General features: G+C 44.4%; 1 protein-coding gene across 15 annotated transcripts in view; it reads right to left on the bottom strand.

Moving 5' to 3' along the window:
- Positions 1–21,840, bottom strand: part of STX3 (syntaxin 3) — a 49,384-nt gene that overhangs the window by 4,053 nt on the left and 23,491 nt on the right. For 3 of the 15 annotated variants that reach the window (XM_078341111.1, XM_035262796.3, XM_035262798.3), the window contains exons 3-9: positions 13,218–13,317; positions 11,331–11,405; positions 9,395–9,462; positions 7,495–7,603; positions 6,558–6,631; positions 6,212–6,346; positions 3,959–4,069 (exon numbers count right to left, since the gene is read on the bottom strand). In XM_078341111.1, the coding sequence (XP_078197237.1) occupies positions 3,959–4,069; positions 6,212–6,346; positions 6,558–6,631; positions 7,495–7,603; positions 9,395–9,462; positions 11,331–11,405; positions 13,218–13,317 (672 nt within the window). Of the gene's footprint in view, positions 1–2,248; positions 2,363–3,958; positions 4,300–5,106; positions 6,347–6,557; positions 6,632–7,494; positions 7,604–9,394; positions 9,463–11,330; positions 11,406–13,217; positions 13,318–21,840 lie in introns of those variants that run through there. The other 12 variants (XR_013523447.1, XR_013523445.1, XR_013523443.1 and 9 more) reach the window with 10 other exon arrangements.

Genomic DNA, 21,840 nt, shown 5'->3' with positions numbered 1-21,840 from the left:
ATCTATTCCAATCAGATTGTTCGGAGCCAAAACAAAATTTAAACTTCACACAAAAAAGTCAAGTGCTAGTCTCCAAGTGCCAGAAAAAAGAAGGGGAAAAAAAAAAAATCAACTAACCACCTGTCTATGAGAGGCTGTTAATCTCACTGTTGTTTACTTTTCAAGATGAAGTTGAATATTCAATGCTATAATAAGCTGACTTTTAAACCCTCTGGTCACATGGAAGGAGGAGGAGTAAGAAGAGACACACTGAAATAAATATAAAAGGAAGGCACAGCTCTGGGTACTGCCATGGTTTTATGTGCCAAGTCTTAAAAATGTTTATGCCTATTATCTCAGTAATCCAACTCATATGAGTTTGTAATAAAGAGAAACTTTAAGTGAGAAAAATATTAAATAAGATTAGTCACACTGTCAGCTATAGCAAAATAACATAAACTTCCAACATTGTGAAAATGTTAAATATTTGTGAGCATGGCCACAATCTCGTGTTGACAATTAGATTTACAAAACGATTTTAATACTGTGGAATGATGCTTATGATTTTGTAACTGGGCACAAAACTATGGATAATATAATCTGAACTACATAAAACTATGTCTGAATGTGTGAACATGCCACGAGGTTATCAGCAATAATATTAAAAGTTGACTACTTTTATTTTCTCTGTATTTTATAGGTCAGTTTTTTTAACAATACATGCTATATTTTATTCAGAAAAATATTTTAAAAGTCACCGGCTGGGCACGGTGGCTCATGCCTGTAATCCCAGTGCTTTGGGAGGCTAAGGCAGGCAGATTACTTGAGTCCAGGAGTTCAAGATTAGCCTGGGTGACATGGCAAAACCCTGTCTCTACAAAAAATATAAAAGTTATCTTGGCGTGTTGGTGTACACCTATACTCCCAGCTACTCAGGAGGCTGAGGCGGGAGGATCGCCTGAGCCTGGGAGGCAGAGGTTGCAGTGAGCCAAGATCACGCCATGGCACTCCAGCCTGGGTGATAAACATAATGAGACAGCGTCTCAAAAAAAAATCTAAGTCACAAAAGTCTTCAGTTGCATATGTGGAGTAAAAAAGAAAAAAATAATAATTAAAAGTCTTAATAGTTCCAATAGCCAGATTCTTGATATGCTCACTATTATTAAATGCGATTCAGGCTGGGCACAGAGGTTCATGCCTGTAATCCCAGCATTCTGGGAGGCTGAAATGGAAGGATCACCTGAGGTCAAGAGTTCAAGACCATCCTGGTCAACATGGCAAAACCCCATCTCTACCTAATATAAAAATGAGCCGAGTGCAGTGGCATGTGCCTGTAATCCCAGCTACTCAGGAGGCTGAGGCAGGAGAATCGCTTGAACCCAGGAGACGGAAGTTGCAGTGAGCCTAGATCATGCCACTGCACTCCAGCCTGGGTGACAGAGCAAGGCTGTCTCAAAAACAACCAGTGATTCAGTGATATGTCTATCATTTTTAACAAGTTTTCAAAAAAATTAATAGTCTAAATTTTAATATCACTATCCTCTAAGGTTCTCCAGGCTTTATAGGTAATGATAATGGCTACCTTCTTTTACAAAGAGAAGCTAGGTCCCCTATTAGCTGTGTGAACTTGGCCCTGTTATTTAACTTCTCTTTGACTGAGTTTCTTTGTCAGTAAAATGTGCATCATACCGTATCTGTCTCACAGGATGTTGTAAGGATTCAATGATACATGCATAACGTGTTTAGTACATTGTCTGGTACAACGCAACACTCAAAAGTGTGTTAACTGTCATCATTTAAGACCCAACCAATCAGCAACAAAAAAAATCTGCAGACCCAAATTCTAACTCAGAGCTTCATTTACACTGAAAAGGAAACAGAAAGTAAAGCCCAACATCTATGAAAATCAGTAAGAATTCAGAAGACAGACCCCAGATCCAATGTACTCAACTTAGGAGCATGCTTCCTGAGTAAGGGGAGTTGAATGGGGTGCTCAGGTACGCTGGGAGAAGTGGTGAGAAATATGACAAGACAGAGTTTGGGGACAGAATCTACAGGATAGGAACAGAGACCTCACCCATGTACTGCAGCCAGAAACCAAGAATAGAACTGTAAAGAGATAAAGAATCCACAGGCTACCGAAAAGTTTTAGAAAGCTCAGTGTGTCCAAGGACAATCATAGTGGGAAAGAAGAAGAGTTTGAAATCCCAAGCTAATTTCCTCTTGTGGAGCCAAATCCAGAGTCCCCAAGAACCATTCGTTTACTTACATTTCAGTGCAGCAGCCTCTTAGGCCACTCTTATTTCAGCCCAACGGAAAGTCCGATAATCAATGCTAAAATGCCCAGCAACACAACTACTACCACAATGATAATTATCAATTTCTGGAGAGAGGAATAAGACAAAAACAAATTATCACAAACAACCAAAAAACAAAACAACTCATCCAAAACCCAACCCCTGTCACCTCTACATAGAAAACACCTTACCAATCTGAATGAGAAGCCAACATCTCTACACGCAGACATCCTTCTAGGATACTTTAAGACAGGGTTTTTCTCTATCACTCAGGCTAGAGTGCAGTGGTACGATCATGGCTCACCGCAGCCTCAACCTCCTGAGCTCAAGTGAGCCTCCTGCCTCAGCCTCCTGAGTAGCTAGGACTATAGGCATGCACCACCATGCTCAGCTCATTGTTTTATTTTTGTAGGGACAGAGTCTTCCCATGTTGCCCAGGCTGGTCTTAAATTCCTGGGCTCAAGTAATCCTCTCACCTCGGCCTCCCAAAAGGAAGGCTAGGTATGGTGGTTTATACCTGTAATCACATCACAGGTATAAACCCCCACACCCAGCCTAGGACATTTTACATTTTTTAAATTACTTACAGGCTAGCAATGCCAGCAGAGGGAAATATGAGGCTGCTCTCAGTTCTCAGCTCTCAGCTCACACTGCAGTTCTGCATACGTGGACAGATATAATCAGAACCACTATCATGGGGTCTCTAAGGAGCACTTGGCCAAGATAAAAAGTGGCTGACTGATTTTTCCCTTTTTCAGAGGGAATGTAAAGGCATTTTTGATAGAGTCCTGATTTCCTACTTTTGTCCATTTGTCCCCTAAAGTACACTTTTACCTGTCAGACCCAGTCCACTGCCTGGATATGAGAAAATGCCATCCATTCTGGATTCACCATGTCAAATAACTTCCCAGTCCCCTAAATCCCTGTATAAGCAATAGGTTAAGTTGGAAGAAAAACAAAGAACAACAGTGTCAGAGCCCAAGAGAACTAGCCAAAGGAGAAAAGTCTAAAAAGCAGAAGCCACCAGAGCTGGATACCCACAGTCATGAGCCCAGAAGCCTAGAAGTCCTTAAGCAGGAGGGGCACCAGAGGGTGGGCAAATATGGTGGTGTTGTAGAAAGAGAATGCCTGGGATCGAAACTTGAATTCCAGTGCCTCTACTCGCTGGGTGGCCTGAAGTCAGTTACTGAACCCCTGACCCTCAACTGTCTTCTTTATAAAGTAGAAATAACAGGTACTCCATTAGCTATAAGATAATGTATACATAGCAGTTAGCATGGGTAGAGAAAACTGCATACCTCAAGTACAAGGTAGAGAAAAAGAGAAGGGAGGCAGGGTTTGGGAGCCTGGAGTGAAAGACAATGAAGAGGGTTTCTGAACAGAGGAGTCAAGTGTAACATCTGAAAGTCTCATGAGCTAAGTCCAGGAGAAGATCAGCAGCAACACCTGGGCCATGCATCTATCCTACAGAACTGCCTTTCAAATGTGGGTTCCTGGGGAGATAGCTTGTGAGCCAGATCCATGCAAGGCACACCTGAGAAGGAAGGGCAGCCAGCTGGTATCTAGGAAAGGCTGAGGGAGGGGTTGATGAGGTCATGACAGGGAGGGTGGGCTCAATGACACAGGTGGGGATGGCCAGGGAGAGGAGAAGCTGCTAAGACAGCTGAGACTAAGGTGCTCACCCTCCGGGCTTCACTCTGATACTTGACAGCCTTTTTGGTATCTGCCACGGCCCGCTCCACGAAGCCCACTGACTGGTCCATGTTGTTCTCAATACGGTCAATCATGGATCCCTTTCCCCAGATGCAAGAGGTGGCGGCAGCAGAAACAGAGATAGGGAGAGGGAAGAGAAAGAGCGAGACACAGCTAACCAAATGGACTCTCTTCTCTGAAGGCAACAGGAGAGTCTCACCTTCCGGGCCTGACTCTGGTATTTCACAGCTTTTTTAGTTTCATCTCGTGCCTTCTCCACGTGGTCCACTGTGTGCATGACATTCAACTCTATGTTATCTAACATCTCACCCTGCAAAGAACAGACTCTGGTCACACACAGTAAATGCCCCAGGACAGTTCTAGCCAATGTGGGGAAGGGATTCTCTTTCTTCCCATCTTCAGTGGTTAAGAGGAGAATCCAGAAACCTTGATGCATGGCCTTCCAGAGGGCACGCATTCACGTTTTCCATGGGACTACCTGTGGCTCCTCAGTCCTTGGTGGTGGGTTGGGGTGGCAGTCACTTGTTCAAGAAGCTTTCACTGAATTTTCCTACTTCTCTGTGACCAGCACTCCACCAGGCATCCAGAACATACTGTCTAGATGCCTGGTAACTCCTTATAAATACACTCTGAGGTATCCCTGGACAACCTTTTTTATTTATTTTTCACACTTAAGCACATGGAGAAGAACCAAAATTAAGGATATCTCATGTTCTTAGGACATTACCAGATGCTGATCTCTTCCTGGTCATTCAGACCTCAAGCAACATCATTCAGCCTGAATTGAGTACATTCACTAACTGCAGAAGAGTGCCTGGCACACAGTAGGTACTCAATAACTAGCTGAGGTGGGGAACATTTGCTTTCTCTAAGTTATTTCCAGGCCCTTTAAGTGACAGACGTTGGGTTTACCCAGGCTATTTGGGTATATTTTCCCTTCCAGACAGTGGTCTCTTGATAAGATTCCCAACAGTCTCCTAGCAATTACTTCCTGACAGGGAAGTTTAATCATTCCAATGAATCTTAGGTGTCTTAGGAATTCTCCTCAACTACCCAGACCCTCCTCAACCCTACTCTGTCACTCTATGGCGGTCTGTAAACAGAACAAGGCACTTACCATCACTTGAATCTCAAGCCAGTTCCTCGGCAAAGCAGTGTGGGGGAAAAAGAAAAGGTGGGACGGAGGGACTTGAGAAATGGTCTCGGAGGCCAGTGGGGAACTGGGGAAACCACCCAGGCCCTCAGCAGGGAACCAACATCAAAAACCAGTCAAGCCGTGCTCGGGCTTCAACTAGGTTTTTGCAGTCTGCCTACTATGGAAGCAATTTTCTCTCCTATCCAGGTGTCAGAGCTGCTGAAAGTTCATGGCAATAGTGCACAGCACCATGACCCTGTGGCACACTTAACTGTCCCATAAGAACTGGGAACCATCTGACTACATGAAACTAGCACCCTATGCAGGCAATCCAGAACTCTATCCCAAGCAAGCATGCCTGGGACAAAATGAGCTGTCGAATTAAGCACCATGAGTGTTGTGACTCCTTCTGTAAATGCTATTTCACTACTCCTTCATTCATGTTGTCTGCTCTGTGCCTTAGTGAAAGGTGTCAAAATTTTTAGAAAAACACAAACAGGAAAAACAAAACAAAAACTTCTGTTAAACCTAAGCTTTCCCTGTAAACCAGAGAAAAGATCACATTTTCAATGTCATCAGTGAACTGGTCCATATCAGGAAACTGTTTTAAAGCATCACCATTAGGAACCCCCATCTCTGATTTTTAAAAAAGAAAAGAAAGAAAAAAGACAAATCCTAGGATGACTGCTTGAGCCTGGGAGGTCAAGCTGCAGTGAGCTGTGATCATGCCACTGCACTCTAGCCTGTGCAACAGAGCAATACTTCACCTTAAAAATAAAAATAAATTTAAAAATGTTAAAATCTGGGGGAACTAGGTAATTGACAGAACACATCAACCTCTATGTCAACTATCAACAACTACAAGGCCAAAAAGATGGACAAGAATGAAAAGGCCAAGATCACCCAAAGTGTCAGCGTTCAATTTGAATGCACACTTTCCCATGGAATTCTGTTTCTCTTTTATGCAAATTCCCAATGGTTCTCCCACCCTACCTCACTGGCTTCCAGAATTCCCTTCCTCCCTGTTCTCCAGAGACCCTGAGCTTTCCTCTCCTCCCTCCCCACTCTGGGACTCACTGCCACTTACCTGATTCTCCACCAGCATGGCGATGTCCATAAACATGTCATGAAGCTCCTTGATGCTGCTCTCCAGCCTCACAATGTCCTTGTGCCGTCCCTCAATCTCACTCAGGGCTTGCTTGGAAATCTGTGAGTCAATGATCTACAACAGGCCACACACAGAGAGACTGTCAGCTACCCCTGCAAGAAAGGCTGCCCCTGTCACAGCCCTCACACACACTCCTCGGGAGCTCCTTGCCTCCCTGAACTCCCTGCACCTGCAGCACCCCCTCCACCTGCTGGACCGCGTGAGCTCCACAGTGGCCTCCCTGCTCATGAGAGGGATATGCTATCCGAGCACACGGGGCACTCACCCCAGAAGTGAAGATGGCTGGGTTGCCACTCTCCAGCATCTCCTCCAGCTCCTCATCTGTTGTCTTTTTGCCGGCTTTATAACAAAAGAAGCAGAGCATCAAATATAAGATCACAGTGAAATACCATTTGATAAGGTCCCTGAAAACTAGGAACGTGACTTCCCTATAAAGACCATGGTCTTTACAACACTCCCCTAATTGTCTCCTGACTCATCTTATTTCTCCCCTAATCCAAGCGATCCTTAAACATTGTCAGCAGTTACCTTCCTAAAGCACATTATCTCATTACATTGCTTCCCAGCTCAGAGCATTTCTTTGCCGCATTCACTACACTATGGGATCCAAGGCCCTTATTACATGCCAGTTCGTGGGCAAGCCCTCCCTCAATCCATCCTAACCTTAAGTTACTCCAGACACACCCTTTTCCCAGACCCTGGATGACCTGCCACTCCTAAACACGCTTGCTCTTTCTTGAGTACGTTCATACCATTCCTCTCACCCAAAGCACCTTCCACCCCGAAGGGCCCTGCCTTCCTAAAGGGTATCCCTAAAATTCCTAAAGGGTATAACTTTATTTATTTCTCTATTCCTCCCAGCAACTTACACCACACTTTGTATTTCATAAATGTGCTTTGCTGTCAAACAGACAGCAGAATGATACAATGAGTCCACAGGAGAGCAACTGTTTGGCAAGCAATTCCCTTCTATAGAGGAGAAGATGCTGGACCCCATGCAATATAACTACTTGGGCCTGATAAACACGGTGTCACCTTTCAGCCTACAGCACAGCATTCAGGATATGCCAGTGCGATAGCATCTGCCCTAGACTTAGGCACAAAGTGTGGGTGCTGCTTGCTCCCCCAGGGCCTCAAAAATTGGGATGGATAACCAGGTGGCAGGAAAGGTGGAGGGCACACGCCAAACCTCAGGCACATACTAATTTCAAGCTGCCGCTGGATTCGCCCTTTGCTGCGTTCTCGGAAGTCCACCTGAGCTTCATTGTATTTGGTCATCACCTCCACAAACTTCCGAGAAAGAACAGAGTGCTGTGGGACGATGTAAAATGCAGTCAGCCCCCAGTGGTTCTGTAACTGTTATGGAACCCCTCCCCATCCCCACATAGCCGTCTACAGTAGCACTGGACTTGGAATCGACCAGGTATCAACCCAAGGTTTTTGTTTCCTAGCTTTGCGCCCCTGGGAGAGTCCAGCGCCCTTTCCAAAGCATGGTTTCAGCACCAGTTTACTGAAACCGGTTTACTGCTGACCTCACAAGGTAACTGTGAGGCCAGCAGTCATCTCTAAATCTCTAAGCCCTGCAGCCATATGGACTAGCAGCATTTTTGTGGCACAACGCTTGCATTCTGAAACTGTCAGATTCCCTTCCCACATGTCAAACTGACCAAAGATCCTTGAGTTCTAACCCTAAACTCATCTCCCCAACTTCTCTTGCTTCTAAGCAGATGTTCTCTCAACAGCCCTGGATGCCTAAGCTAAAACCTTCCTAAGAATTTGTATTCCTCACTCACCTCTCAGCATCAAGCCCTACTTACTGGTTTTTCATTTGGAAAATCACCACTATTTATACTTTTCCAAACCCACTACCACCATGCAAATTTAGACGAACGCCATTACAAAAACCTAACTAGGGACATTCCAGTCCCCTGCCTCCGTCCCACTTGCAAACAGTTTCTAAATGGCTACCATAATAGTCCTCCTAATATACCACCGCCTGAAGCAAATGCCTGTAAGTTCCAACATCAGATCCAAATTCTCTAGACTGCTCCTCAAAGACCTCTAGAATGTGGCACTACATTATCTACTAAAAATTATGTGCCCACTATCCCACAGCAAACCTTTTCCTCCGAAAGCCTATTTATTGTCTTCATGTCTGCCCCTTACGTCTACCCCCAACCACTACCAACCACCATATACCCTACTCCTGCCCCTGTACCTCTCAGAGCGGGGAGACTGCTTCCTGAGCCTGCTCACATTGGCACTCTTGGCCCAGCCTCCTCTGGCAACCCCCAGTTCTTCCTGACATCTTTGGACGCTGAGAGCACCATGCATGTGTCCTTTTTTGGTTTTTTTGTTTGTTTGTTTTGAGATGAAATCTCGCTCTGTCACCTGGGCTGGAGTGCAGTGGCACGATCTCGGCTCACTGCAACCTCCATCTCCCGGGTTCAAGCAATTCTCCTGTCTCAGCCTCCTGAGTAGCTGGAACTACAGGCATGCACCACCATGCCTGCCTCATTTTTGTATATTTAGTAGACATGGGGTTTTACCACATTGGCCAGGCTGGTCTCAAACTCCTGACTTCAGGTGATCTGCCCACTTCGGCCTCCCAAAGTGCTGGGATTACAGGCGTGAGCCACCGCACCTGGCCACATGTGTCTTCTTATCCCATCCTCCTGCTGGGTCTTAGGTAATAGCTTTCTATGCCACTTGAATGGCATGCCAGTTCTTTAAAGACAAGGATCATATATTTGACGACCCCTAAAGTGCCTAGCTCCAAATGTGACAACCAATGACTAACAATTGTTAGAGAGAAGATATTTATTTCCTCTCCTGTAAAACAAGGAGGCACACTGAATCCTATGCTGTGCTTTAGGAAGCCTGAAGAAGCTCTTCAGGGGCCTCCTTAGAGAAGAGGGTACAAGAGAGGGGCCAAAAGGGCTGGACTCTGGCCCTGATCCCTATTTCAACCTGGAAAGTTCCCCTCTAGCAGTTCTTAAAACTGAGTTTCAAATAAGGACTGTATTAAAAAAAAAATCTCTCCACAGTTAAGGAAAAATAATAAGAGATTGGACTAGATAATCAGACCAGGAAAAGTCTTACCTGGGATTTCCGAATCCGAAGGTCTGCTGATGACCTGACCTCATCTTCTTCAATATGCTTCTCCATGCCTGAAGAGGAGAGGAAGGTTATATTCACAGTCTATCTCCTCCTCCAAGAAACATGCTACTCAATGAAACTTCCTCACTCATTCCCACAAACCCCAGTCCATGGAGATGGAACAACAGGTAGGTATCACCTCAAAAGGTCATCTCCCAGGTGAGCCACAGGATGTGCATTCCACAACCTTTACAATGACCAGATTTTAGCATAACAATTAACAGCAGGGGTTTTGGTCACCAAGAGACTTAGGCTTGAATCCTTGCCCTACTAGGTGTGATTTTGAAAAAGCCACTTAACCTCTCTTACTGGACCTGTTCTCTCATCTGTAAAACACAATACTAGTCCCTCCCTCACAATACTAATGTGAAGATTAAGTCAGAAGACACATAAAGTGCCTAGCACAGTGGCAGGTGCACTATCACTGTTATTCCCGGAATCTGCTGCTAATGAACCCTCCAGTTAAAACAGTTACTGCAATTTACTTGAGGGGAATAAATGGTAAACTGGGCTAAGCAATCAATAATGCTTTCTCCTCAGATGAATAGCGTGCACGCACCAAATACACTGGGCAAGAATTCAGGCTATCGCCACTGAACTAAGTAAATCTTCTGGGCCCTGGAAGAATTGAATCTATGACAGCAGCTTCATTGAACTATCCTCTCCCAAATGGGGAGAGTGAGGGTATGAGAAGGTAGTATGCCTAGCCTACCAAGAAATATCTGTAGACTGAATGATATCTCTTGCATCTATGTATCTCTAAAATCACTATTCAAATGTATGTAAGTAGCTGGGCATTGTGGCTCATACCTGGAATCCCAGCACTTTGGGAGGCTGAGGCAGGAGAATCACTTGAGGCCAGGAGTTCGAAACCAGTCTGGCCAACATGGTGAAACCCTGTCACTGCTAAAAATACAAAAATTATCCGACCGTGGTGGTGCATGCCTGTAATCCCAGCCACTTGGGAGACTGAGGCATGAGAATCACTTGAACCCAGGAGGCAGAGATTGCAGCGAGCCAAAATTGTGCCACTGCCTTCCAGCCTAGGCAACAAAGCAAGACTCTTTTTCTTTCTTTTTTTTTTTTTTAAGTATGTTGTTGCCAGGGAAATAAGACCAATAAGAGAAAAGTTGACGGGCTGGGCACGGTGACTCATGCCTGTAATCCCAGTACTTTGGGAGGCCAAGGCAGGTGGATCACTTGAGGTCAGGAGTTTCAGACCAGCCTGGCCAACATGGCAAAACCCCATCTTTACTAAAAATACGAAAATTAGCTGGGCATGGTGGTACATGCCTGTAATCCCAGCTACTCGGGAGGCTAAGGCAGGAGAATCACTTGAACCCAGGAGGTGGAGGTGGCTCTGAGCCAAGATTATGCCACTGCACTCCAGCCTGGGGCACAGAGTGAGACTCTCTCTCTCTCAAAAAAAAAAGAAAAGAAAAGAAAGGTTGAAAAACTAAGTTTAAGAACCAGGACGAAGTCACACAACTACTCAGCAGCTAAAAGCACATTTTTATTCTCATCTTCTAGCTTCAATTCTGGACTCTTTCAAGTACAGTAAGGATTTAAGAAAAGGTAAATTTCTGGGGCTACAATGGATCATTGCAGAGACAGAGCCCAAACCACAAGCAAAGATGGGCCAAGTGGTGTCCCTTCCAACAAGAGGAGTTTCAGTTCAGAAAGCTGGACCCAGAGTGAGCTGGAGTCTCACTGTCACCCAGGCTGGAGTGCAATGGCACGATCTCAGCTCACTGAGACCTCCGCCTCCAGGGTTCAAGTGATTCTCCTGCCTCAGCCTCCCGAGTAGCTGGGATTACAGGTGCGCGAGCTGAGACAGATGGTGGTGGGGACTGGCTTGTTCCCTTTGTTCCCTTCTTACTCTTCAGTTTGTTGCGGACGTTGTTGGCCCTCTTCTTAATCTCAGTCGTCAGCTGCTCTAGGTCATCCTTGGTTTCTGGGTAAACAAAGGCAGGCAGAATCCATTAGAAAGGAGAAGACTGATTCTTTTGTGGGCTACAGCAAGCATAATCAGAGGAGGGGAGCTTTCTCAGGCATCCACTGCCCAGAGCCGTGTTTATCACAGTGCACTCCCCAGAATCTGTCATTACAATCACAGACTGCTTATTTTTTAAAAGGCATTTTCCAGGCACCCGATCCCAGTCCACAGAACAAAAACACCCAGAGTTGGAACCGCAAAATCAGCTCTTTCAACCCTCCCAGGTAATCCTGCAACACATAAAATTGTGAGAAATTTGCTTTTAGAGGGAAGAACATACCATGGGGGCTTCAGTTGAGAAGGTTCTAGGGAGCTTACGGGGAAAAGAGATTTCAAGCAAGGCTAATCAACTTAAAATGAGGCAAATACTTATGACATACGTACTACACACCCAGAGCAATCCTAGGTTGTACAGAGCAAACTTAGTGTTAGCTAGAACCATTCATCCAAAAGCCATCCCTCAGCCCCTAAACTAAGTGTTAGCTAGAACCATTCATCCAAAAGCCATCCTTCAGCCCCTAAACTAAGTGTTAGCTAGAACCATTCATCCAAAAGCCATCCTTCAGCCCCTACTGCAGCTTTGTAACAGAGCTAGAAACTATGGAATCAGAAAGAAGATCTAGACATTTCCTGCAAGCTGTTTAGAGTCTAGTAGAGGACAAGGGAGAAATAAGTCAGCAGCTCTAACATCCAGTGTGGAGTAAAGTATGAGTTCTGGTCAAGGTGTGCACAGCCTGGAGGGACCTGGAAAAGCTTCTAAAGACAGAGGTGAGCAGGACTGAGTCTCAAGAACTATGAGTCAGCCAGGCAGAGAAAGAGACTAAGAGCAGGAATCTTATGAGAAGAAACCATAAGTAAAGGGTATGAGTGAATAGAAAATGTCTGGGGAACAGCCAGAGTTGGCCTGGCTGAAGCGTGGAGAGCAGTAGGAGGATGGCAGGAGACAGGCTGGCTGGGAAGACAGGAATGTGACTATGACAATTCCCACATGCTCTGCTAAAGTGTTCCCACTTCAGTCTTTAGGTAATAGGGCCCACGGGAAAAATGAAAGAGTGGAATGACAGTGTGTCAGGTTTGTTCCCTGTTCTTAAGAACTGAAAATATAGCCCTAAACCAGCCGTGTCCAACCCTTGGAATGCATGGACTTTTTTTTAATCTGTGGTGGCAGATATCAGGAAAATTATGCACAAACCTTTCCTTTAGCTCATCAGCTACAGTTAGTGTGTTTTATGTATGGCCCAAGACAATTCTTACAGTATGGCCCAGGGAAGCCAAAAGGTTAGTCACTCGTGCAAACAGTTAGTGGAGGAAAGTTTGCCTTGGTGGTGGTAACAAACAAAAGTTTAGGGATAGAAGGGATTTCTGTGAACTTGAACCATTTTGGAACACCTTATTTTAAAAAAGGGACTTGCTCTGGCAAGATTTGGAAAGGGAACTGGGAAAAGCATTTCAGGCTGGGGATCTAGTACAAGCAGAATCTCAGAGGCAGGACAGGCCATGGGGTGTGTGAGCAGCAATGACAGTCATGGCTAGTCAGGAGAGGAACTAGCTGGGAAATAGGAAAGTCTCACTAAATAGTTCGAGTGGGATCATGAAGAGGAAACACTGACTGTGGTCAGGCAGTGGGAGCTCAGGTAAGGCAAAGGAGAGGGAAATGGCATAATACGGACACTAGTGCCCTGTAACTTGTACACTCCCCTGCTGCTCACGAAGAGCAAAAAAACAAGGCTGGCTCAGCCCCAATGAAAGGGTGATTGTTAGGTGACTCACTTGGCTCTGGAATCGGTGCAGAGAGAATGATACTGTAGAGTTTCTTAGCCTCCTCCACATGTTCTGAGATCTTGTCAATGTTAAGCCGAGTTTCCTCAATCTATAATCAGAAAGACAATAGCCTTCATCATCAAAGAGGAACTATAAGTCCATGGCTGAGGTCAATGCTTGGCAGAGCTGCTGGTGAAAGCTGCCCATCTTCTGGGTTTGTGAAAGAAGATAATGACTTAAAGTCCTCAGCTGCCCAGTGAGTACCCTACCATGGTCAGATAAATTCACCACAACAGGACAGTCATTAAAAATCCATACTTGTTGCTCCCTGAGAGTAATACATTCACCCATTTTGGATGGAAGGATTCACGCCAAAGCCAACAAGAGCTAGAAAAACCCATGAAGATGTGGCACAAATACACCATGAAACACTGTGCAGCCATAAAAAACGATGAGTTCATGGCCTTTGTAGGGACATGGATGAACCTGGAAACCATCATTCTCAGCAAACTGACACAAGAACAGAAAATCAAACACCGCATGTTCTCACTCACAGATGGGTGTTGAACAATGAGAAGACATGGACACAGGGAAGGTAGCATCACACACTGGAGTCTGTCAGGGGGAAATAGGGAGGTACAGTGGGGGTTGGGGAGTTGGGGAGAGATAGCATGGGGAGAAATGCCAGATACAGGTGATGGGAAGGAAGGCAGCAAATCACACTGCCATGTGTGTACCTATGTAACAATTTTGTATGATCTTCACATGTACCCCAAAACCTAAAATACAATAAAAAAAAAAGAAAAACCCATGAAGAATGTTCAGAGGGGGACAATCAGCAGACTTAGCAGGCAGAGCCTTAAGCCCTGAAAAGTGAGAACAGAAAAGAGTGAGGATGAGGCTGGACATGGTGGCTCATGCCTCTAATTCCAGCACTTTGGGAGGCCAAGGCAGGTGGATCACAAGGTCAGGAGATCCAGACCATCCTGGCCAACATGGTGAAACCCCATCTCTACTAAAATTCAAAAATTAGCAGGTTATGGTGGCGTGTGCCTATAATCCCAGCTACTCAGGAAGCTGAGGCATGAGAATCACTTGAACCAGGGAGGCGGAGGTTACAGTGAGCCGAGATTGCACCATTGCACTCCAGTCTGGGTAACAAGAGCGAAACTCCGTCTCAAAAAAAAAGAAAAAGAAAAAAAAAGAGTGAGGAGTGAGGATGAAGGAGAGGGGGAAAAGGAAGGAAACGAAGTGAAAGAAAATGACAAATCTAGAGAGTAAAAAACACAGAATGAGAGGAAGAAAAAGAAACAGATAAAAAAAGACAAGGAGAGAGGGAGAGAGAGAAAAAAAGGAGACACTAGTCAATGAAGGTCTCAAGAGAGCCCGAGCTTCTCTAGGACATATGTTCTTGTACCAACTGATTTCCTAAGATGATCAGTACCTGGAAGCTCGAGCTGCAGCCCATTTCTGCATATTTCTAAGGCTCCTGATTGTTCAAGGTTGTGGGTATCATGAAATATTTCCATTAGCACTTCATTCCCAGATAGAACAACTCTACCAGACATTCCTGCATGAAGTCTGACTGCAACCTCCGCTCCCCCTTCACAGGTGCCCATGCCACTGGTACCACAGCCCTGCTGCAGTGGAAGCTGACGTACAGGGAGCAGGGCAGGAAGGAGAGACCTCAGCACCTGCAATGTCTATCCACTTCACTCTCAAAGTGAAGGGCACATCAACATTGCAGAACAGAAAAGAAACAAACAGAAATCTTGTAAAATGTCATACGGTAGGATCCTAACATCTGAGATGCAAAAAAAACACAGCTCAATGCATATGCAGCTTCCAGCATCCCTCTCTTCCTGTGGATACTTTACCTTTTTTAAAACCTGATTTTAGCTCTTCATATTGAATAGAAAATAGGAGAGACCAAGCACAATGGCTCACACCTGTAATCCCAGCACTTTGGGAGGCCAAGGCGGGCAGTTCACTTGAGCCCAGGAGTTCAAGACCAGCCTGGGTAACACAGCAAATCCCTGTTGCTACAAAAAAATACAAAAATCAGCCAGACATGGTGGCATGCACCTGCAGTTCCAGCTACTTGGGAGGCTAAAACAGAGGATCCCTTGAGCCTGGGAGGTTGAGGCTATGGTGAGCCATGATCACACCACTGCATTTCAGCCAGGGCAACAGAGTGAGACTCTGTCGAAAATAAAGAAAAGAAGAAATGAGAGGAGAGGAGAAGAGAAGAGGAAAGAAGGAAGGAAGGAAAAAAGGAAGGGAGGGAGGGAGGGAGGGAAAGAGGGAGGGAGAGGGAGAAAGAGGAGAGGGAGAGGGAGAGGAAGAGGGAGGGAGGGAAGAAAATGGGAGAAACATTACTTGAGCTCTCTAACTCTCAAATCAGTATTCGTGCCACTTGAGCACAGGATTTTCCCCTCTATAAATATATTGGCTTAGATGTACTGAGTTTGAGAGTAGAGTCACTTGCTTAAAGATGTAGAATAAAATTACAAAGTAATAATGTCATGGGAGTGTAAATATACACGCAGGTAACTACCCAAATATTTGTGAAGCATTTTAACAGTTTGCAAAACCACCTATAAGACTGTATCAGTACCATTATTCAAACGAGGAAACAAGTTTAAAGAAATCATAGGTCACATCGCTGGTGGTAGGGACAGCACGCAAACAGCGCCCTCCACACTCCAACTGGGATGCTTTTTCCCACTAATTTTTTAAATTATCAGTACTGTTTTACTTTAGCAGCATCCCAGCCGTACTCAGCTATAACAAGGGCCTCTGTTACAACCTATGAATACTCAGTGATATGGATTGGCTCTGTGTCCCCATCCAAATCCCATCTTGTAGCTCCCATAATTCCCATGTGTTGTGGGAGGGACCCAGTGAGAGGTGACTGAATCATGGGGGCTGATCTTTCCCATGCTGTTCTCGTGATAGTAAGTCTCACAAGATCTGATGGTTTTAAAACAGGAGTTTCCCTGCACAAGCTCTCTTTTTGCCTGCTGCCATCCATGAAAGACATGACTTGCTTGTTCCTCCTTAACCCCTGCCATGACTGTGAGGCTTTCCCAGCCACGTGGAAATGTAAGTCCATTAAACCTCTTTCCGTTGTAAATTGCCCAGTCTCCAGTATGTGTTTATCAGCAGCGTGAAAATGGACTAATACACTCACAGACTCCAGGGGTGTGACCACATCAGAGGCTACTGGCCCCTCTTATAATTCATGTCATTACATCACGCCATGTTTCTACTTCCACCACACGACTGTCTTGCCCAGGCAATTACTCTGTTTTACAGGATTGAGGGGGGGAAAAAAGGCTTTCTAGAAGAAAACACAATAACCATTTTTAAATGAGTTGATCAAATTTTAACAAGCCATGAAGGACTTAGATTGTGCATGTTCAGTGGATTCGTTGTCATAGAAATTCTCTCATCTGGAAAATTATTTTTTTTTTAATTTTTTATTGGATTTTAGGTTTTGGGGTACATGAGCAGAGCATGCAAGACAGTTGCGTAGGTACACACATGGCAGTGTGCTTTTCTTTGCTTCTCCCCTTCACCCACATTTGGCATTTCTCCCCAGGCTATCCTTCCCCACCTCCCCCTCCCACTGGCCCTCCCCTTTTCCCTCCAATAGACCCCAGTGTTTAGTACTCCCCTTTCTGTGTCCATGTGTTCTCATTTTTCATCACCCGCCTATAAACTGAAGAGTATCCTGACCCAAAGTTTAGTCAACGGTAGAAACACAGGAAGAGATAGAAAGTTTCTAGGATGACACTGCCAGGCCTCAGGCTCAGTGTCACTACAGGCATTTGGAGACTTGATGGCTGATACTCATCCTGCCCTATGCACAGAAGAACTGATCCTGGGTGCTCTATCCTCAACCTGCCTATGGGACTTCCCAGGCTCAGTGAGCACTCCATTCCATTCCACCCCACCCACCCTCCACCCATTGTGGCTGGTCCCTTTCCTCTGTCTGCACCAACCTTTCCATTTGGAGGCATTTCCAGGAATTTGATTTCACAGCAATTTAGTTAGTTCACCAACTAATCACAGGACCTTTGTGGGACTTCAAGGCTGGCAAATGGCCAACATAGAGCTTTCTTTTTTTGAACTTCATGGCTTTGCTTTTTCTTAGAAGTACTGGTTTTCCTCTAAGGTGACTTTCTGAGTATTTCATGGTGTAAAACGGCAGCTACATGTGATTTCCTTTTGTGCATTTGCCGGATAACCAAAAAATCATGAGGAGAGTGGAGAAAAAGTTAGGAAACTAACAAGTGCCCAAGCTAAAAGTTTAAGGGCTATTGCATGTGTCTGTTTGGGGTTAAGTATACTGACATCTAACACTACTGAGTATTCATATATTTAAGAACTAAAATTGACTGAACATATCTTTGTATCAGAAACAACGCTATGCCCTTCACAATACTTCTATGAGGCTATCATCATCTCCTTTGCACACATATGAGAATACCGAGGCTCAAAGAAGTAGAGAAACTTACTCCAGGTTATACTGCAGAAAGAGGCAAAACCAAGGCTTGAACTCAGGAATACTAAACCCCATCTCCTGAACCAGGTAAATGCCTACGGAAGGCTCCTGTATCATCTCTCCCAAGTTCATGCATATTCAGCCCACATCAGGTTAATGTGCATGTTCAATCCACTGGTCTGGGAGAATGGATCAGTTGCCTTTCACAGAAATTATGTTCCTTATTTCTCTGTCTTCTCACTGCAGCTCGCTATAGAAAGCTTTTTACACAATGAGCCCTCAAAAAGTATTGTTGACCAAGGAAACCAATCTAAAAGTGTTTTTTCTAAATACCATGCAAAATTTGTAGCTGACATATTCCCAGTGCCTTCTCGTTGTACATTGTTTATTAAAATGTATTTTCCTTTTCTTTTTTTTTTTTTTTTTTTTTTGAGACAAACTCTTGCTCTGTCACCCAGGTTAGAGTGCAGTGGCATGATCTCGGCTCACTGCAACTACCTCCTGGGTTCAAGCAATTCTCCTGCCTCAACCTCCTGAATAATTGGGATTACAGGTACACACCACCACACCAGCTATTTGTGTGTGTGTGTGTATCTTTTTAGTAGAGACAGGGTTTCACAACGTTGGCCAGGCTAATCTCGAATTCCTGACTTCAAGTTATCCACTCACCTCAGCCTCACAAAGTGCTAGGACTACAGGTCTGAGCCACCATGCCCGGCTTTCAATGTTCTTTTCAATGCTTTGTTAGTAATATAGGAATCCAGATAATATATAGGATTTAAGGAAATACAATCAAACAGACCAGGTTCAAGTTTTTGCTCTATTTCTCTCGGCAGTTTTATGACCTTGAACACACCCCTTAGTGTGCCTAAGCACCAATACTCCCGTCTGTGAAATAAGAATTATCATAATACCCACTTTAGAGTTTTTATGAAGATTGAGTTAGACAATACATATCAAATGTTGAACACAAAGTACAGGCTCAGTAAATGTTAGGTGATGACAATGAGAAACACAAAAATGCCAGCAATTTCTGCACATTTATCACATGTCAGGCACTGTGGAATGCCTTTACAGGCATGCCTCATTTAATCCTTACAGCAATCCTGTAACAAAACAGTCTTAACAAAACAGTCTGACGTCATCAGTTACCACCCAAGGAAATCTAAGGTCAACACCCAAGTCAACAGTCTTCATGCTACGTGTTGCCAAATATAATTACCATATTATACTAATAACCATAATCTAACTAAAAGGAAGGAGTTATTTTAAAGATATGGATGGTCTCTTCCCTCTGGACCTAATTAGCCAGTGGAATCTAATTAGACAAGGAAAAGCAGAGAAAGTACTACTTTGTAAAACTGGCAGGTTATATGGGGTAAGATGAAAGCTAAGCAAAAAAGCTTTGGTTATTCTCCCTAAGAATTAGTCTCTGCCTCTCCTAAACTCCCACATACCTTGTACCTCTAGTTGAGCATTAATTCCTGCATATTTATGTATTGAAAACTTATTCTGAGGTGATAAGAGTAATGTTACTATAACTGTCAAATAAATGATCACTCCTTTTCACAATTTATACCCCTTTACTTTCCCCCTAAAATGACAGAATCCCAAACAGTCTTCATATGTGAGCTGCTCAGTCAAGTCCTCTTTAATTTGTTGGCATCTTTGCTTTAGAAACAAACATTGATGAAAAGGGAGGGAAAAGGCCACCTTAGTCAACCAAGCAATGATAGTCGAGTTCCCAAAGGCGTTTTATCAAGACCAGGACTAATGTTTCAATTCTCCTTTTACAAATGAAAAGAATGATCTCAGAATTATATTGACCAATGAAAACAAGTATTCAGAGATAATAATCTCAAGTTAATTAAGTGTTTTGGTGCTTTGCATCACTCAAAATTTAGTCGGGAAAGTGAAAACCTATCTAGTTATTTTAATCAAAGTAGTATAATACAGGGATTGTTTATGCAGGGATGGAAGGGTCAAGAAGCCAAACAGAAGTTTGGTGGGGCATTCTGAACATTAGCAACAGCAGGTCAGAGGGAAACAGAAGAAAGGTAGGGTCATCAGAGACTAAAGCCAGAGCTGTCTGATGGGGACCAGACCACAGTGGAGTTGACCAGCAGAACTGGGACCATGGAGGCAGGGTCTATTGAGAAAGAGCTGAGGCCATGAAGAAGACATGTCTAAGGAGCAGACACAAGGAGGAAACCATGGCCTCTTCCCTCCTCCTTGAGTCCTCTGCTAATACCTCACTGTCTTAATCTGTTCAGGATCCCATAAGAAAAACACCGTAGCCTAGGTGGCTTAAACACACGGTATATTTCTCATAGTACTAGAGGCTAAAAGTCCAAGATCATGACACTGGCAGATCTGATGTCTGGGGAGGACCCTCTTCCTGGCTTGTAGACAGCCTTCTTCTTGTATCTTCACGTGGCTGAGAAAGAGATCATCTTTCTCATGTCTCTTTTTATCAGGGTACTAATTCACCCTCATGACCTAATTACCTCCCAAAGGCCCTACCTCCAAATACCATCACATTGGAGATTAGAATACAGCATATGAATTTCAAGAGGACACAAACCTTCAGTCCGTAACACTCTCCTTGGTCAAGTATACCAAAGCAACTTGCAGGGGAACCTGGAAAATGTAGTTTCCTGCAATACAGAGCAGAGCACAGGAGGGACAGTAGAGAATGAACCTGAGTGCAAAATAGGCATATGACTGACAAGGGCCTGCTCCATTGGAAGAGCCCGGAAATGAAGAATCTACCAGTTTGCATGGTAGGTCATTGACATCCAATGCTCTACGTAAAGAATTAAAAACTATTTAACCTGCCAGGTTTAATGTCTGGATTTCCAAGTTGCATTCACTTTGAGGTTCATAGCTCTAACAAAATCAAGCCTACCTAGCAAATCCCTATGCTTCAAGACGGGTCACCTCACAGCTCCTCTAGCCAGGTATTGCTCCACCCACCCCCAGCCAGGCTCTGCAGCACTGTGCCCACAATTAACCCACCCTTACTTCTCCCAGAACTGACTCAGACCCCTCAAGTGCTAGGACAACATGTTGCTCAACTTAGACTACTTGATTGATATTCTCAGTGTCAAGCATGTGGGGTGGCTCAGGAGACATTTGTTGAATAAATAAATGAATATAAGTAACTGCAGGAGACAAGCATGCTTCTTATATCATTGCAAACGGTCTCTTTTTTTAAGCATACTTCTTATGGACTGAATGTTTGTGTTCTCCCGAAATTAATATGTTGATGCCTAATCCCCAGTGTGATGGTACTTGGAGGTGGGACCTTTGGAAGGCATTCAGGTCATAAGGGCTCCTGTGTTTGGTGCACTTACAAGAAGAAGCCAAAGAGCTAGCTTGCTCTTTCCACCAGCGAGATGGCAGTTCACAACCCAGGAGAGAGTCCTCACCAGAACCTGATCATGGTGGAACTCTGGGAGCTGTAGGAAACACATTCTTATTGTTTATAAGCCATTCAGTCTACGGTACTTTCTCATAGCAGCCCAAACTAAGAGAGCATTCAAAAAAGAAAACTTTCAGCCAGGCATGGTGGCTCACACTTGTAATCCCAGGACTTTGGGAGACCAAGGTGGATGGATCACCTGAGGTCAGGAGTTCAAGAAGAGCCTGACCAACATGGTGAAACCCCACCTCTACTGAAAATACAAGAGTTAGCTGGACATTGTGGTGGGCCTCTGTAATCCCAGCTATTTGGGAGGCTGAGGCAGGAGAATCGCTTGAACCCAAGAGGTAGAGGTTGTAGTGAGCCGAGATCGCATCATTGCACTCCAGCTTCGGCAACAAGAGCAAAACTCCATCTCAAAAAAAAAGAAGAAGAAAGAAAAGTTTCATCCTTGTTAATAGAAGGTCCATGTTAGAAAACGTACTGTGAAAAATTAAATGCTAAACCAAGTTAAGCTGGTTTCTTACAGGACTCCTCAGAGCTTTCAGTAAGTTAATATGCATTTTAAGTTTCCAAGAGAAGAAAGGATTAGAAAGCATTTCTCAAACATATTTGATCACAGAAGGCTTTTTGCATCTGACATTGCCATCCATGACAAAGCACTTTGACTGACCCAACAAATAGCAATTCCCTTGTCC

The sequence above is a fragment of the Callithrix jacchus genome, chromosome 10 (assembly GCF_049354715.1).
Source record: "Callithrix jacchus isolate 240 chromosome 10, calJac240_pri, whole genome shotgun sequence".
Classification (NCBI taxonomy): domain Eukaryota; kingdom Metazoa; phylum Chordata; class Mammalia; order Primates; family Cebidae; genus Callithrix; species Callithrix jacchus.
Note: the sequence above shows the minus strand (reverse complement) of the source record. Positions and strands in the feature narration are given on the sequence as shown.